The following is a 19,434-nucleotide window of genomic DNA, read 5'->3' on the forward strand; positions in this document are numbered from 1 at the left end:
TGTCCATGTACAGTATAGTATGCACTCAATACTTTGTCGTGGGCTTCTTTTGCATGAATTACCGCATTAATGCGGCGTGATGATTTGGAGAGCCATGTCATCTGCTGGTGTTGGTCCACTGTGTTTTATCAAGCCCAGAGTCAGTGCAGCCCTCTACCAGGAAATTCTAAAGCACTTCATGCTTCCCTCTGCTGACCAGATTTATGGAGATGCCGATTTCATTTTCCAGCAGGACTTGGTACCTGCCCACACTGCCAATAGTACCAATACCTGGTTTAATGATCATGGTATCACTGTGCTTGATTGGCCATCAAACTCGCCTGACCTAAACCTCATAGAAAATCTGTGGGTTATTGTCAAGAGGAAGATGAGAGACACCAGACCCAACAATGCAGATGAGCTGAAGGCTCATCAAAAATAAACCTGGGCTTCCATAACACCTCAGCAGTGCCACAGACTGATCGCCTCCATGTCACGCCACATTGATACAGTAGTTCATGCAAAAGAAGCCCCGACCAAGTATTGAGGACATACTATGCTATACTATACTGTACATGGACATACTTTTCAGTAAGCCAACATTTCTGTATTAAAAAATCTTTTTTTTTTTTTTTTTTATTGGTCTTATGTAATCTAATTTTCTGGATATTGAATTTTGAGTTTTCACTAGCTGTGTCATAATCATCAAAGTTATAAAAAAGAAATGCTTGAAATATATCAACACATCCATATAAAAGATATGAGTTTCACTTTTTGAATTGATTTACTGAAATAAATAAGTATTTGATGATATTCTAATTTTATGAGATGCAACCATAGTTCTATTGGCCACAGTGGGGTGTGATACGGCAATGTGATGAGCTGAAAAAATTTCTGCCTGCCTTACTTTTATTTAAATTCCCACCACTACAGCATGGTAGTGTGTTGTGAACTGGCCTGAAAAGGAAAAAGGCTTTTTGCCTGTCTTGTGTTAGAACTGTGCTGGACAAGGGTGCCCAGCGTAGTCCCAGCACAACAGGTATGAATGGACCCTAACTCGTCCATTAAATAGCCTGTCTGTATAGCAAGAGGTTAGAGAGATTTTGATTATGGGGCCCTCTGATAAACCGTCTCTCCCCTGGGATACATTGCCTCTTCTCCTTTATGTTTACACTACCCATCTCCCCCACTTTTCCTCCCAATAATCAGTTTTTCTCATTAAGAGTAGTTCTACAGCACTGATTACCTCCTCATAATTACATATAATTATCGTCATCTCATATGGTGATTGCACCTATTTATAGGGCACGTGGAGGTTGCTACAAGTCCTCTACTCCTGTCTCGCTCAGCTTTAAAGACATTTAACCTTTGTGTTACTTAATCCAAACCTTTACAAAGAGAACTGTGTAAGATACAAAAAAAAATGCTAAATGCCTGGCTGTGTTTCAATACTTTCAGTATTCCTTGCCTACAAAAAGCAAACAGATGAACTCCAATGTTCTGCTTACTTGTTCCAGGTCAGTGTCTCGTAAAAGACTAAAGGTGAACTCCTGTGACAAAAACATAAATTTAAATATTTTTTGCATTTGTAAATTCCAAAAGCCAATATAAAGGAATAGTAGTCTTAAAAAAGCACTTGTGAATTTAACCAATCTTTTTTTTTTTTTTTGTAAAATTCTCCTTTTAAGGGAGGGGCGTGGCAGGGCGTATGCTAATCGGTGTCCCTCATTCCCATCTCAGAAAGTTGGGCGGTATGAGAAATGTTTTACGACCACTAATGGGCCATACACACTATAGGATTTTCTGAAGACTTTTTCCTTTAGACTTACCGAAACCATATAATATAAGGTCAAACCTAAACACTTTCAATTTGTATGCAATCTGGCAGGCCCTTGCACTACATAGAAAAGGTAAATCTGAAGGAAATCTACCAACAAAAGTTGGATAGTGTGTATCCAGCTTTAGTGTGCACCAAATCCTTTAAAAAAGGCAGATATTAACTTGCAAAAGTAGCCATGTTGTTATATCTCTGCGACACACAGCTTGTGCAGAGAGCAGACCTAGGGGAAGGATCCATCAGGCCTATCCTGTACAGGCTGCCTGCAGAAAACTGCAGGAGGGGGCGGATACAAGACCAATCACACCGTACAAGGAGAGAAAGCAGCTGGGACTTGTCTTTATTACAGGAAGCCCCCATAATAGAGGTATCGTTCAGAGTTTTTTGCTTGATTAGTGCACAGATATGGAAAAAAAGAAACAGGGCACCAAGATTTATGTAAGAATACATATTGTGACGGGAGTCACTTTGGTTGGGGGGTCCGTGGAACACAACTTACCTTAGAGAGGTCAGGAAACTCCTTGTCCAGCTCCCCCCATCCCTCCTATGTGTAAGTCACCCTGTGTCTATTAGGGGCACAGGGTGACCAAGAACCCCAGTCAGGTCTGCACCAACTAGACTCACTGTACAACCACACCGGGCTCAGCATTTTGTGTTACCCCAGTTATCCTGGGTTCTATATGTGTGGTTTGGGTTAAAAGAATGAAGGGCCTCTTTCACTTAGGACAGTAATATTTATGAACAATGTAAATTGGTTCAATCTTTTCAGGCTGCTTGTAGGAGTTTATCTCATAGACCATTGCTAGATAGTTTGAGGTGGGCTGGGGTTTGGTATTGTTAAGTGCCTGTATCCCATTGTTCTATTGTTTCTGTCTGCCTTGGAATCAACCTATTATTATGGGATGTATATGTGGATTAGCTGCTAGAGGGAAGTGGGATTTCTCCATCAGCCCTTCCTAAAGATTGTCTACTGTTGGAAAGTTGAATATACCTGTGTGTCATGTTACTGAATGTAGTTTACCCTGCCCTGTGTCATTATGCAAAGAAGGGGGGGTTGTCCCCTGAGTGTATATCTCTTGTCTGTGTTTGAATAAACAGTCTTATGCTTCTTACCACCCTAAATTAATGTCACAACAAATATCTGGGTGGGCTTAGGGATCTTGGATAGTGCTAGTACCGGGCAAGGGAAGCTTATATGGCGGACATACTCCTTCTTTAGTATGGGGGTCCGTCACACATATGGCTCTTGTATCTAAACAATATTTGTTTAGCCTAGACTTCGGTTTCAAATCCACTGCATCAATATGACAGCCAGGCTCCAGAATTTTCAGAAGGGGGTCAGTGATGGCAGTATGTATTTGGTTTGGTCTTATTTTAAATCTAACAGGGTGTGTTCTCTTGTGTTTTCAGCAGGAGGCGCTGTCACCATGCCTCAGAGGCTCTCTGTGGAGAAGCAGGCCTACACAGTGCCTCTAATCCAGCCAGACCTGCGGAGGGAAGAAACCATACAACAGATCACCGACACTCTGCAACACCTACAGACTGTGTCCAATGACATCTTCAACAGGTACAGTATTGCAGAACGCCTCCAAGCCCCTTCTACCCTGGAATTATAGAGGATGTCTGGAGACCACTATGGTTCTCCTGCATTGCTCCATATAAGACATTATTCAAAGCAGAGCTGCAGTCAAGTAGCCACATACCATTGAAATACTATATATGAACTGTTTCACTGACAAGGCTTTTAATTCTGTTTAGCTAGTCCTGAGATCCAGGTACAAGCAACCCAGGCAGGACCTTCTTCTCCCAGGCAGGCTACACAGCAGTTGAGCAACACATCCAGGCCTGGAACTGGCCCACAGTCTGTGAATGGATTGTGAAAGAGCAGCAATGCATTTAGGCGGTCTCCTCTCTCTTCCTATTAGCTTGCTGCCTGTGTTAGATTGGAGCAGTGTGCAAATTTAGAGAGCCTGGCTAATTCAGACTACTGACAAGCCCCCCCCCCCCTCTCCTGGTCTAAGTGCTGCTGTACAGAGTATTCCAGGAGGAATGGGAGAATTTGGTGGCCAATTGGCACCTAAGATCCACGTCCTATAGAATATGTATAATGAGAACTAGAAAAAGAATCATGGACTTTATAGGCACATATGTATAAAATTAACACATTTATTGGCCTGCATTAAAAATATTTGTATACAATATAGCAATAGGTAAAGAATTTCCTAAAAAATCGATGATTTGGTCGCGGACTATTTGTGTAACCCCCCCCCCCCCCCCCTAGAGGACAATCTAACAAAAATACAACTTGTGTATGTGGACTGTACATCAGGATTCGCATATCCTCCCAAGACTGGGGTTTCACTCGCCCTTGGCCGACCTTCTGAATATTGCTCTACATGTTTTGTGACCTTGTTGCTTCTTCAGGAGCTTTGACAATCTAATCAGGTGAAAACATACATTCATTAAACTATGTAATTAACTATAGGAATACATATCGCTTTCCGTAAGGGTACCACTCACTCGCAATAAGAAGCCTGTAGTCGCAGCGCACCCCCCCCCCCCAGAAAAGAACAACCTGTGACTGGACAGTGAAAGAGTAGCAATGCATTTAGGAGGTCTCCTCTCCCTTCCTATTTGTTTGTTGCCTGTGTTAGATTGGCAGCAGTGTGCAAAGTTAGAGAGCCTGGCCAATTCAGACTACTGACCAACCCCCTCTCCTGGTCTAAGTGCTGCAGTACAAAGTATTACAGGATGGCAATCAAATTGAAGTACGGTATTTGTGCTATTTGTATATTAAAGTACATAGTATCCTGAAACACTCCTGCACTTTGTGCCCCTGTTATATACTCTGCATTGCAGAAATGCCCCCGTTTATACCCCCTCTTTACTTCTTCTCATGCTGCCCTATGTCATTCCCTCCTTACTGCTCATAATGCCCCTGTTAAACCTTCCACCCTCTTTTCCTTCACAAGCTGTCTGCTGTCAAACATGTTGCCCTCCTCTCCTGCACACCAGCTATTATACCCGCCAAACCTTTCTCTTGTAAATACTGCCTGCTGTCATACCCCTCACACTCCTCTCTTGCATATACTGTCTGCTGGTATACCCTCTGCACTTTTCTCCTGTACATATTGCCCAATGTCATACGCTCTGCACTCCTCTTCTGCACATACCTCCAGCTCTTATAAATCCTCCACACTCCTCTCCTGCATATACGGCCTACTGGTATACCCTCTGCACTCCTCTAATGTACATAATGTCCTATATCCTACCCTCTGCACTCCTCTCTCGTACATAATGTACCATATCCTACCCTCTGCACTCCTCCACTGTACATAATTTCCTCTATCCTACCCATTTGCACTCCTCTACTGTACATATTGTCCTATATCCTACCCTCTGCACTCCTCTCCTGTACATAATGTCCTACATCCTACCCTCTGCACTCCTCTCCTGTACATAATGTCCTATATCCTACCCTCTGCACTCCTCTCCTGTACATAATGTCCTATATCCTACCATCTGCACTCCTCTCCTGTACATAATGTCCTATATCCTACCCTCTGCACTCCTCTCCTGTACATAATGTCCTATATCCTACCCTCTGCACTCCTCTACTGTACATAATGTCCTATATCCAACCCTCTGCACTTCTCTCCTGCACATAATGTCCTATAGCCTACCCTCTGCACTCCTCTACTGTATATAATGTCCTATATCCTACCCTCTGCACTCCTCTACTGTACATAATGTCCTATATCCTACCCTCTGCACTCCTTTCCTTTTACATATTGTCCTATATCCTACCCTCTGCACTCCTCTCCTGTACATAATGTCCTATATCCTACCCTCTGCACTCCTCTCCTGTACATAATGTCCTATATCCTACCCTCTGCACTCCTCTCCTGTACATAATGTCCTATATCCTACCCTCTGCACTTCTCTCCTGCACATAATGTCCTATAGCCTACCCTCTGCACTCCTCTACTGTATATAATGTCCTATATCCTACCCTCTGCACTCCTCTACTGTACATAATGTCCTATATCCTACCCTCTGCACTCCTCTCCTTTTACATATTGTCCTATATCCTACCCTCTGCACTCCTCTCCTGTACATAATGTCCTATATCCTACCCTCTGCACTCCTCTCCTGTACATAATGTCCTATATCCTACCCTCTGCACTCCTCTCCTGTACATAATGTCCTATATCCTACCCTCTGCACTCCTCTCCTGTACATAATGTCCTATATCCTACCCTCTGCACTCCTTTCCTGTACATAATGTCCTATATCCTACCCTCTGCACTCCTCTACTGTACATAATGTCCTATATCCAACCCTCTGCACTTCTCTCCTGCACATAATGTCCTATAGCCTACCCTCTGCACTCCTCTACTGTATATAATGTCCTATATCCTACCCTCTGCACTCCTCTACTGTACATAATGTCCTATATCCTACCCTCTGCACTCCTCTACTGTACATAATGTCCTATATCCTACCCTCTGCACTCCTCTACTGTACATAATGTCCTATATCCTACCCTCTGCACTCCTCTCCTTTTACATATTGTCCTATATCCTACCCTCTGCACTCCTCTACTGTACATATTGTCCTATATCCTACCCTCTGCAGTCCTCTCCTTTTACATATTGTCCTATATCCTACCCTCTGCACTCCTCCTTTACATAATACTCCATGTCATACCCTCCACACTCCTCTCCTGCACATACTGCCTATCATTATACCCTTCACACCTCTCCCCTGCAAATGCTGCCTGTTGTCATACTCCTTACATATTAACTCCTGTATGCCTTTTAGCGGAGAATTCCTGCATTGATGTGATAGTCTTCCCATGCTTTGGTGTTAATAGAGAACCAGAGTTTGTTTTAGTGTCAGATCCTCTACTCTATTGTTGGGATTCAGATCAGCTCTAATGATCATAACGCTTGTTGCCACACCAATTGCTGCAAGTGGTGCTTAAAATTACCGCCTTGCTTGCGTTTATCTAGCTGCTTAAGGCACGGGGGAACTGCAGTCTGTTCTCCCTTCCTGTCCTGATAAGGTCACACGTCCTCCTCGGTTCCTGCACTTATACCTTCTCCAGATATGCTAATACTTTCTTATCTCAGGCTGTAATTAGCATTAATTAGCAAAATATGTCCTCTGCAGAGCTGAGGATGTATTACCGGGAAGTCGGGGAGGGTGAAATGCAGACACAATGTTCCCTGTATCGGGGGCCGTCACTGTCAGATGTGCGCAGCTTATTGTACAGAGTACTTCCAAATATTTTATAACTAATAAGACAAATTGTTATACACTACGAGAACATTTCCTGAACAATTATATGGCTTTCTATATTCCTTGATGCCTGTATTATGTATTAAAGAAAATATAAACTATAACAGAATGGGATTTAGTTAGCTCTATACACTGTGTATCATAAACAATTGCTTTTTTTTGTAAAATCCTTGTTTTCACTGTTTTCACTGTTTTCACTCTTAGTTACATCTCAGAGTTGCTGATTCCCAGCAACTCATTTGCAGCCACTTCCTATCTACACACACTTCAGCAATGGCTGCAGTGCATTTTGAAGGAGGGCTTCCTCACGGTGACCTCAATGGACCGACTATACCTATGTAATGTGTTGAAATGGCCACTTGTAGTTTCTTTTGGATGGCAGTGTGACACAGGAGCACATTTTGACAGGGACAGAGCACTTTCATCCTGTAACAGGAAATGCCTGGGCAAGGACCTTCATAGCAGGATCAAAAGGGATAAAAGCGGCAGATGTAAGACTATAAAAAAAAAAAATACTTTTGAAACAATATTACATTATTTTTTCTAGGACTTGGGCCTCTTTCACATGGGCGTTCCGTATGTCCGTATATCGCCCCATCCATTTGCGGGTGATATACGGACATAATGCTTGTCAATGGGATTGCGGATGACCATCCGCTGACATCCGATTTGCGTCCTTTCAGTTCTGTTCCGTTTTTTGGAACGGAACGGAACCCTATTTTTCTTCCGTTTTAAAAAACGGAAAGGATGCAAAATCGGATCTCAGCGGTGTCATCCGCTGACATCCGCAATCCCATAGACATACATTATGTCCGTATATCATCCGCAAACGGATGGGATGATATGCGGACATGCGGACCAGATGACACAAGTGTCATCCGCGTCTGTAAAAAAAAAAAAAAAGAAAGTGCCGGAGCGGATCGAAATACGGTCCGCTCCGTGTGAAAAAGGCCTTAGAAATATATACATTGGCAACTGTTAAGTGATATGGTTTTGTTTATCAACAAAGAGTTAAGATTTGCTTTGTTTACCAGCAGTGCCATTTGTGACAATTACATACTCAGCCTCATTCTACGCAGAGATTTTCCGGCTCACAGGACAACAATTGGAGCCGGTTCACACTGGGGCGACTTGTCACAACAATTATTGCGTATACTCACATTTTTAAATGTCCACCTAGGAATAGGGAATAAACGCCTTCTGTTTTGTGTGTCTATCTCGCCTCCGGCTGTCAATCCAAAGCTGCGAGTGCGATTCTGACATGCGCAATGGTGTCTAATGTCCTAGCCCCGCCTGATTAGTTTCGTCATTCGATGTCCTCACAGAGCGGAAGCAAAACTAGATAAACAGTTTATGCAGCCGTTGACTTTTGGATTATTATACAGCTGTCTTTGGACTTGCAATTTACAGTATATGCTTTTCATGCACTTTTGGATTTACTTATATTAATTAGTAGTTTTTTATTTGTAAATAATGAGAGCTAAATTTTGAGCTCATCTGACCACAGCACTTTCTCCCAATCCTTCTCTGAATCATTTAGATGTTCATTGGCAAACTTCGAACGGGCCTATATATATATATATAATGTGTATATGTGCCTTCTTGAGGAATGGGACCTTGCGGGTGCTGCAGGGTTTAAAACCACGGCAGTGTATTGTGTTACTAATGGTTTGTTTGGTGACTGTGGTCCCAACTGCCTTGAGATCATTCACAAGCTCCTCCCCTGTGGTTCTGGGCTGATCCCTCCCTTTTCTCATGATCATCCTTCCTCCATGAGACGAAATCTTGCATGGAGCTCCAGACTGTGGCGGATCGATTTGTTATTTTGTATTTTTTCCATTTGCAAATCATCGCTCCAACAGTTGTCTCCTTCTCACCAAGCTTCTTGCTGATGGTCTTGTAGCCCATCCCAGCCTTGTGCAGGTCTACAATCTTGTCCCCAACGTCCTTTGACAGCTCTTTTTTTTTTTTTTATACACATAACAAGTTATTAGGATCACCTTCCTAAATTGACAGGACTAATCTGTGTACCACATGAGCCCATACTGTAGCCAGTCTGTGGGAGCCAGAATTATTGTTGGTTGGCAGGGGATCAAATACTCTTTACTCACTAAACTGCAATTTAAAAAATGTAATCTTATAATATTTGTATCGTGTTTTTTTTTTTTTTTTTCTGGATTTTTGGTTGAAATTCTGTCCCTATTATTTAAATACACCTATGATAATTATAGACCCTTCATTTATTTGTAAGTGGGCAAACTTACAAAATCTGCAGGGAATGAAATCATTATTTTCCCCACTATAAACTGCTAAATACCTTTTTCTCTTTTAACAGTATAAAGAAGTCTTGTGACTATCAATGTCTGGCAGAGCACTGGTTAAAGCTTGTAGGAGGAGTTTTCATTCTCCTCTGACTGTTCTATGAGGCTGTATGACCCCTGACCCTCTGGACAGTGCTTATTGGCCCTGTGCCAATCACATGCAAAAAAAAAAAACTCTCTAGCAAAACACACCCAAGCCGAGCCTGTGCAGATTGCCTCCTGAGCTCTATACTATCAGCAGATAGATTGGGGACAGTAATAGAAGGGGAGGATCAGAGAAGACAGGATCAAACAGCCTTTTTACAAAATGTGAAAGATTAACACCTTAGGTTCCACAATGAGTACAACAAGCATGCTTTATTGCATATACAGACTGATTTTACTGTTATGGGTTTAGTAACCCTTTAGCCACTTCAACTCCCTTAATGACCAGGTCATTTTTTCCGATACGGCACTGCTCTGCTTTAACTGACAATTGCACAGTCGTGCTGTACCCAAATAAAATTGATGTCTTTTTTTCCCCCACAAATACAGCTTTCTTTTGGTGGTATTTGATCACTTCGGCGGTTTTTATTTTTTGCGCTATAAACAAAAAAAATACAGACAATTTTGAAAAAAAAAAAACAATATTTTTTACTTTCTGCTATAAAACATTCCCAATAAAAAAAAATTTAAAAAATCTATTTTTTTTCATCAGTTTAGGGCAATATGTATTCTGCTACATATTTTGTGGTAAAAATCCTAATAAGTATATTTTTATTTGTTTGCACAAAAGTTATAGCATCTACAAACTATGGGATAGATGTATGGACTTTTTTCTTTTTTTTAATTGTTTTCATTAGTAATGGCCACGATCAGCGATTTTTAGCGGAATTGTGGCAGACAAATCTGACACTAAGGGACACTTTTTGGGGACCTGTGACACCAATACTGTGATCAGTGCTAAAAAAAAATGCACTGTTACTGTATATATGACAATGGCAGGGAAGGGGTTAACACTAGGGGTGATCAAGGGGTTAAGTGTGCTCCTAGGGAATGCTTTCTAACTGTGGGGGATGGATGTGCCAAAGCAAAAGAGAGATCTGTGTTTTAGCTTGGCTGAAACACAGGATCTCTCTCTGCCTCTATGACAGAACTTGTTTACATGTCAGACGGCTGTTCTGTCGGACCCGCTGATTGGCTCCCGCTGTGTCTGTTCACAGCAGAAGTGGCGTGCTCCCGAGAACCCCTGTACAAAATCACGTCCCTATACGTGATTTTGTGCAGCCGGGTCATCCTGCCACAGTATATATGTGATGGGCGGCCTGGAAGTGGTTGTAGTAAGTTTTTTTTTTTTTTTTTTTCCGGTAGAGTGGAGAAGTATTGGAACACCTGTCAGTTTCTGTGCCCCCGTTAGGGAGATTTATACTCTCTATTTGTTCTGCTTACGGTGTCATTGAAAGTAAAAGAAAATCCCACATTTTGAGTTGTCCCCAGAAAAGTAATAGAGGGGAAATCTTCCTATGGGGATACCAGTTCTGGTGACCTCGGGTCCCCAAAGGATTCCCTTAATTTGCAGGGATTTCCTCTCACTTCCTGTTTGGCTATGGGACAGGAAATTAAGGGAATTCTCCTCAATGGGACATAGAAGACAAAAAAAAAAAAAAACTGACAGAGGTTATGATGACCCTTCCTTAATCTATCCAAAATGGAAAAAAAAGGTTTTGCCTATAGTTCCACTTTAAGTGTAGCCCATCTGGTCTTCGTTCAGTGCAGAGTTTTGATCACTTGCAGAGTAAATCTGATTTGATTAGCGTGAGTCACTGACCTTTTTAACATGACTCTTCTTATCCTTCGTGTTCGTTTTTAATGATAAAAAGGAGATCTCCAGCTGCTATTTGCAACAGCTTTTTGTTATACCTGGAGAGGGTGTCACACCACTTTTTGAAATGGTTATGCTATTAACAGATGTTATAGGAATTATAGAGATCATTTGAAATTTATCGCAGTTCAGCTGTAAGTCGAAAAACCAAGCATTGCAGATGTGTATTCCTGTACTGCACCCAGACTATTTACGGCAGGGCCTTATTATTATTATTATTATTTATTTGCAGACCCTAGGTAGTGGAGGTTTATGATATCTCTGCTTTCTGCCAAATGCGTCTAAAAGTTTGGCTGTGTTGTCACCAAAGGTCACCTTCCATGAATGCCTAGTACAGACCTGAGATTTAAATCCACATACTTTGGGGTATGCCTATTATCATGCCTTTGATCACCATGTGAGAACTGACATGGAAACTAATGTGATTTTTTTTTTTTTTTAACCTGAATTTTGCAGAAGCAGTTCACATGGTAAAATTTAAGGGTTAATTTTTTTTTCTGCAAATTCTTTTTTTTTTTTTTAACGACAAAGTGTTCAACAAATCACGTCCAGAGACGTGCAATGGCAAGATCATATTGTAGAAGATAATCAAGTAGAAAAAAGTCACAGTATTCTGTAACAGATATGATCATGTATAAGGATAACAAGAAAAAAAATAATCTAAGAAGAAATAAGCAAAAGGGAAGCCTAATGAGGTCCATTTTTACCAAATGTAAGAAACAATTAGTAATTTAGCTGTGAAATTAGTCCATTCAGCCCTACTGATGACTGAACTAAAAATTGAAATTGTGTGCGTAGTGTAGATATTGCCCAGATTGTGTTGTGTGACTAGGGATTGTGCCTACCTTTTCAGGATCCTCCAGAGGGTGGAGACAAACCGAACACAGCTCAGAAACCTCAATGATCGAGTCAGCCTGGCACAAGCCAAGATAGAGAAGCTCAAAGGCAGCAAAAAGGCTATTAAGGTAAGAGGCCATTACATGAGCACTGGATCCCCATCTTGCTGTACATGAGCACTGGATCCCCATCTTGCTGTACATGAGCACTGGATCACCATCTTGCTGCAGTGGCTGCACAAACTGGAAGAGTTGCAACTTACGGCCAGTTGGCACCTTTACAGTAATGGGTGGATACTGTTTTGGGGGGGGGGGGGGGGGAGTTCAAGTGCTGCTGACCACCAATGATGGGGGATAGGTCTTTACAAATGTTACTGATTACCATGAACTATTTAGGGGAGTTGGAGAGGACTTAAGTACCACTAATCACCAATAATTATGGGATTATTTTGCGGTTGCTTTAACTTATTTTGGGTTTATCCTCGCCATCTTCCCTTTGTAAACAATGCAGTTTCAGTGCAATTTAATTCTCCAGGGAACCTAAGAGCCCTAATAACAGAAGACTTGCACTTGGCTTCAGTGGACTACTTTCTGTCCACAACATGCATGTTGCGGTACTGAATAGGCATTGGCAGTAAAAACCACCAGGGCTCCCACTGGTCAATGTACTGGCGATCTCAGGGATTCATCCAGGTCCTTTTGTTGATGGTTGGTTTTACAGTCTTCATCTGCCTTAATACAGATCGCACAGAGGCATATTTTAGCTCATGTCACAGCTGCTTGGATTTCAATTTTGATCAGGGAGCAAGTGGATATTTTAATTGCAAAAAAAGTGTTTGAGGATGTATTTGGGGAAAAAAATATTAATGCACAGAGTGAAGTGGTGATCATTAATACTGTTATGTGTAAAAAAAACCCCAAAGGGTTTTTAATAATTTAATTTTCAGCTCTCAACACTCATTGATGAAAAGAACAATCGATACAGCAAATTATACTTGTTGAATTGAACTGAGCCTATTGCCTAATCCACTTGGTATTGGCTTCTTTGATCTAAATGGCCCATTTCTCTGCCTGTTCAGGTTTTTTCCAGTGCCAAGTACCCAGCCCCTGACCGCCTTCAGGAATACACATCCATCTTTTCTGGTGCAGAAGATCTTTTTTCTGAGAAAAGGCCGCGACACAAAATCCAAAGCAAGCACCGTCCTTTGGATGAGCAAGCCCTGCAGGTGAGCAATGTCTTTAAATAAATATAACTGTGATACATAGCAAGAGTAAGCCAATGAGGAGCTAGGGTGGGCAGCAAGGCACAAAGTCAGCGTTGGTAAAATTCTGGATCTTGAGCATAGCAGGTACACCTTTAAAAAATCTTAAGAAAAGCACCTTGGTTCCAGCGGAGTTGCTAGAAATGTTAGAGCATGGCTGGATTTAGGGGGGTGCTAGGGTGGGCTGTGCCCCCCAAGGTTTCAGTTGTGCCCCCCACTGCCCTGCTGACCTCCTGTGCTTTTACCTTTTGACCTTCTGTACACTACCCTGCTTGACCCACCTGTACACTGCCCTGCTTGACCCCCCCTGTACACTGTCCCCCTGACATTTTTTTACTGCACTCCCACATCAGACTAGATACGGCCCTGTGTTAAAAACCTGGGGGCACCCAGAGAAGAAGGATGAGGCAGCTTACATAGTGCACCTTGCCAAATGGTGAGTGTAGCCAAATGGCGTTTACAGTGGGAGGGGCTTAAAGGGGCATAGTTTAAAAAAAAAAAAAAGCAGCTTGAATCTACTCTACTGAAAAATGAAACTGTTCCAGCATGTATCCTTTTCTGCACACAGCCTACCTTGAAGAAGAATTTCAGGAGTATATAATGTATTTAAGAGTACAGTGGTCAGGAGTATCTCATATGAAGCCCAGCGTACAAAGTGCAGTGGTCAGGAGTATAAAATGTACAACATAGTGTAAGTAATGCACAGAGTGCAGGGAACATGGGTGGGTAATGTACACAGCAAAGCAAAAAATGTACTCCGTCCTTGCCAGTACTAATCTTTACACCTTTAAGTCCAAATCTCATGTAGCACAAACCACCCCATCCTCTGAAACCTTCCCCCTTCCTTCCTGAATAACGCTCAACAAACCTTGGATGCACTGCAGCGCCACAGAAAACATAAAAATAAAATCTGGAAGTTGGGGCTGTGGGACACCGGGCACGCCCCCCCAGGAGCCCATGAAGATAGAGTTTTTCTGAACATGATACTGTTTCCTGTATATTGTGACATGTCAGGAATTTATTAATGTAACGTTATGGAAAGGTCCACTTTAAGTTCCTCTGCGTTTTTTTTACAGGAGAAGTTGAAGTATTTCCCAGTATATGTCAGCTCCAGGGCTCAGGAGGAAGAGGGAGCAGAGGAAGGACTGGGCAGTCTACCTCGAAACATCAATTCTGCTAGCTCTCTTTTACTCTTCAACACAACTGAGAATCTGTAAGTGGGGTGTATTATAAGGGGTGATGGTTGGAAATATTTGTAGAAGAATGAATAAAGAGGAGAAACAGCATAGATGTACATTGTGTTGGATGCACCTAATCCTATTGTTGTTAGGCGTAGTACAAATCTTGCTTGAGGAGGACTAAACATTAAGCATCCCGTGTTAGTGTAATAAAGTGAACAAGGCTTTGGGCATTTAAGTATTAGGAGGTTGTCTGAGTTGCTGCTGGGGAGTAAGGGGAGCTGATCTAAGCTGCTGAGTAATGGCTGGATTAGGGAAGAATGGTACATTGAGCTGAGCCATATTCTTGCTGGTCAGGGGAACTTGGGGGGGGGGCTGAGCAACCTAGTCACTGGTTGGAGGTAGTGCGGGGAACTGAGCTGCTGAATCACTATTGGGAGGGTTAGCTGAGCTATACCTTATTCACCGTATTCAGGGTGTAACATGTTACTAATGCAGCAGCCCTATTTTTCCCTTGACCCCCCCCCCCCCATTGTGACAGCAGGCGGAATATCTTGCCCCCACTGTCATAGTTGCATAGTTAGTGAGGTTGAAAAAAGACATCAGTCCATCCAGTTCAACCTATGATGTGTGTGTGTGTTTACTGTTAACCGTACATTGTATACCCCTGTATGTTGTGGTCTTTAAGGTGCCCATCTAATAGTTTTTTGAAACTATCAATGCTCCCTGCTGATACAACTGTTTGCGGAAGAGAATTCCACATCCTTACTGCTCTTACAGTGAAGACCCCCCTGCGTATTTTAAGGTTAAACCGCCTTTCCTCTAGTTTTAGTGAGTGGCCACGTGTCTTATTGTATTTCCTTTCTCTGAATAGGTTTTTCCATATGCTAGGGTTGCCAGTACAATATTTGTACATTGATATCATATCCCCTCTAAATCGTCTCTTCTCCAGAGAGAATAAGTTCAGTGCTTGCAGTCTTTCCTCATAGCTGATGTCCTCCATTCCCCTAATTATTTTTGTTGCCCTTCTCTGGACTTACTCCAGTTCCAGCACATCCTTCCTGAGGACCGGTGCCCAGAACTGGACAGCATACTCCAGATGTGCCCGGACCAGAGTCTTGTAGAGTGGAAGAATAATCTCTTTATTTCTGGAGTGAATCCCCTTTTTTATACATCCCAGTGTTCTGTTGGCTTTGCTTACAGCGGCTTGGCATTGCACGCCACTGCCAAGCCTGTTGTCTACCAGTACATCCAGGTCCTTTTCCATCCTAGACTCACTCAGAGGTTCCCCCCCTAGTGAGTAGCTTGCTTTCTGGTTTCTGGCACCCAGGTGCATTACTTTACATTTTTCAACATTAAACCTCATCTGCCATGTAGTGGCCCACCCCATAATTTTGTTCAGGTCCGCTTGTTAGGTTTCCACATCCTGCCCAGAAGATATTGGCATGCTTAGTTTAGTATCATCCCCAAATACTGAGATTTTACTCGATATCCCCTCCTCTAGATCATTTATGAATAAATTAAACAGGATTGGCCCCAGGACAGAACCCTGGGGGACCCCGCTTTCCACACCCACCCAATCCGAGTACTCCCCATTAATCACCACCCTTTGCAACCTCCCCTGGAGCCAGTTCTCTATCCAGGTACTCACCTTATGGCCCATACCTACCTTCCTTAGTTTGAACAGTAAGCGTTTGTGGGGAACGGTGTCAAAGGCCTTTGCGAAGTCCAGGTACACCACATCCACAGGCTTACCTTTGTCTAGATGGCAGCTCACTTCATCATAGAAGGTTAATAGATTGGTTTGGCAAGAACGATTTTTCATGAATCCATGCTAATTACTACTAATAATACAGTTTTCATTACTAAAGTCTTGTATGTGGTCCCTTAACATCCCCTCCAAAATCTTGCAGACTACTGATGTTAGGCTGACCGGCCTATAGTTACCCGGGATATATCTCGGCCCCTTTTTAAATATTGGTACCACGTTGGCTTTTTTCCAATCAGCTGGCACCATACCCGTCTGTAAACTATCTTTAAAGATCAAGAATAATGGTCTGGCAATCACCTGGCTGAGCTCTTTAAGAACCCTCGGGTGCAAGCCATCCGGTCCCGGTGATTTATTTATGTTAAGTTTCTCTAGTTTAGTTCTAAGTCTATCTTCTGTTAGCCATGGCGGTATTTCGGCGGTGTGTTTTTTAGTTTGGCCTTACAAGCTGGGTTAGTGTAGCCCCCCAATTCTTTTGTGAAGACTGAAGAGAAGAAATTATTTAACACTACCACCTTTTCCCTGTCCTCTGTGGCCAAAACTCCCTTATCGTCTTTTATGGGGCCAATGTGTTCTGGCCTCGCTTTCTTACTGTTTATATACTTAAAGAATTTCTTGGGGTTCTTTTTACTCTCTTCCGCTATATGTCTCTCGTGTTCTTATTTTAGCCGCCCTTATTTAGTCTTTACATTTCTTATTACACTCTGTCACAATCTTAAAACAACACAGACAGCCCGCGCGGCCAGGTCGTTCAGTGATCTGTGAATGAATGAACTACAGGTCCCATCTTTCACCATGGCAGACGGCTTGTAGTTCTCAGCGAACTTCCAGGGTGCTATTTAGGAGTGTCTGTTGAAGCCTGGCATTGCTGATCACGGATGCAATGCTTTGCAGGCCCCACGGTAAAAAAAAAATAACAAATGCACATTTTTTTACCGGGAAAGTCATGTACATTTATTTTTTTTTTACAAATGGTGAACTTAGCCTTTAATTCTCAGGGATCCAAGTGCCAGCACTTGTTCCCCTTCTGGTTTGATGGCCCTGTTGTCTCAGAAACACATCGCTGTATGTTGGCTGTAGCTCCATTCCTTTTTGAAGCGTTATTGGTGTTACTGTTGGGGGAGGAGGTACAGCCAGCACAGAGCCCCGCCCCCCTTTCTAAGCTGAGTGATCTGTATTATGAATGAACAATCGGTAAAAGATCATTCAGAGCTTCGACTCTGTGTAAAGTATCTGCCCTCGGTGTGCACAAGCAGCTGCAGATATTTTACACAGAGCTCCAACTCTGATTTTTTTACTATGATGTATAAACAATCAGTGTTGCGTGTTTATTCATAACCATGACAAATCACTCAGAGCTGTGGCTCTCAGTGTGTCTATCAGAGCTGCTTTTACACCTACACAGCCAGACCGATGGTTCACAGAGCACTGCAACGCTGTGTGAGCTTTCAATATACACGAATGAGCGATTAGCATTGTTGGGCCAGTGCCGTATATAACACAGCCTGACATTTCTGATCACTCATTCGTAAAACGTAAAGCTCACACATTGCTGTAGTCATCCATTAGACGGTCATTTTATGCGTTCGACCTCATGTACACTGGACGTTGGAAAACCTCTTCTGAACGCTGGAACTTGACAGCTAGTAAACAATGTAAAAAAATGTCAGTTTTACCACATTTACATGCCACGCTTACCACCGTATATGAGCGTTTTCTTTTAGAAGCGTTTTTGCGGAAAACATTGTAGTGATCACTATGCCCTCTCAAATGCCAACAATGCAGGAAAATCCCCGCCCCCCCCATTAGAAACTCCTATAAACGAAAACGCTTATAGATGTTTTTACCACGTTTAGCAGCGTTTGCACGCTGTTACAAGTATATGGCCAATAAACTTCCGTCTTGAATGCATTTTTTTGCTTTAAAAAAAATGGCACCAAACACAGCTGCCTCTAAATGACTATAAAAAAAACTCTTTACATGGACAGATAAGATAACACAGAGGAGAGTTTAGGGGCTGCTGTAAAAACGCTCAACTGCCCCTAAATGTCCTTTTATCAGCAGCAGTGTACGTGAGGCTTAATTGTTTCAGGTTGTTGACGTCCTCATGCACGCCTCAAACAGTGTAGGTGCTGTTTTTTTATTGGAAGCATTAGACGCACTTTTTATTGCTTTTGAAAACCTTTTTAATTAACTTACCCTGGCTGATTTGCATTATTGAAATATATTTTCATTTTGCAGGTACTGCTTGTTTAATGTGATGTTTTGAGGTTGCAAAGGTGGCTGAGGTCCATTTTTAATCCTGTATGGGGATCGAACCATACTCTGGTGAATACTGACCTCTAGGTTTGGAATTTTACCCTTCTCATAAGCCTCTGATCTGGTACCCAAAGGAGTCTCAATTCTAACGTTGAAATTTGAAGCAAGTTAACTGGCCGAGTTTACACATATAGGATGTTGTATTTAATTTAAAACGCAGTGCTGGAAGAGCCATTAGTATATATTTTTTTTTCCACAGTGTCATCACAACCAATTTTATTCATATGTGTTATTATAGAGACTTTATCTGTCTTTTTTGGCAGTTACAAAACAAAATACATTTTTTTTAGCACACATGTTAACGTGATTATTTAATGTGTAAAAGTATCTTCCGGTCACATGGTGTTTGTTGTGAATGGCAGCGCAGGTCTTTGGAGCAGCCTCTGCTGCCAGAGACCAGAGGTGTCAATAACAAATCTATCTTCCTCCTAGCAGTGTTGTGTTGTGTGTAGATCTATCATGGGCTCCTTCCATAATAACAGGATCTCTATCTTGCTTACAGCTATAAGAAATATGTCTTTCTGGACCCCCTGGCTGGGGTGGTCACCCGCACTAACCAAGCTACCGAGGGTGAGGATGGGGATCGGCTATTTGACGCACCCTTCTCTATCACCAAGAGAGAACAATTAGAGCGACAGGTACGTCTAGCGTATACCTTATTAACTTTTGTATCACTTGCCCCCCCTTTTTAGGTTGTAAGCTCCTTCTGAACCCTCTTGTATTGTATGTATTTTTTCCCTTTATTTTGTAGAAAGCTGCACAAACTGTG

The 19,434-nt window shown here is 42.3% G+C and overlaps 1 protein-coding gene across 1 annotated transcript in view; it reads left to right on the plus strand.

Moving 5' to 3' along the window:
- Window positions 1-19,434, plus strand: part of WASHC1 (WASH complex subunit 1) — a 45,831-nt gene that overhangs the window by 13,407 nt on the left and 12,990 nt on the right. Inside the window, exons 2-6 of the mRNA XM_082257176.1 lie at window positions 3,227-3,383; window positions 12,156-12,267; window positions 13,218-13,364; window positions 14,477-14,613; window positions 19,168-19,303. Of these exons, the coding sequence (XP_082113302.1) occupies window positions 3,244-3,383; window positions 12,156-12,267; window positions 13,218-13,364; window positions 14,477-14,613; window positions 19,168-19,303 (672 nt within the window). The 5' untranslated portion in view covers window positions 3,227-3,243. The remainder of the gene's footprint in view (window positions 1-3,226; window positions 3,384-12,155; window positions 12,268-13,217; window positions 13,365-14,476; window positions 14,614-19,167; window positions 19,304-19,434) is intronic.

The sequence above is a fragment of the Pelophylax lessonae genome (assembly GCF_965119305.1).
Source record: "Pelophylax lessonae genome assembly, chromosome: 4".
Taxonomy (NCBI): Eukaryota; Metazoa; Chordata; class Amphibia; order Anura; family Ranidae; genus Pelophylax; species Pelophylax lessonae.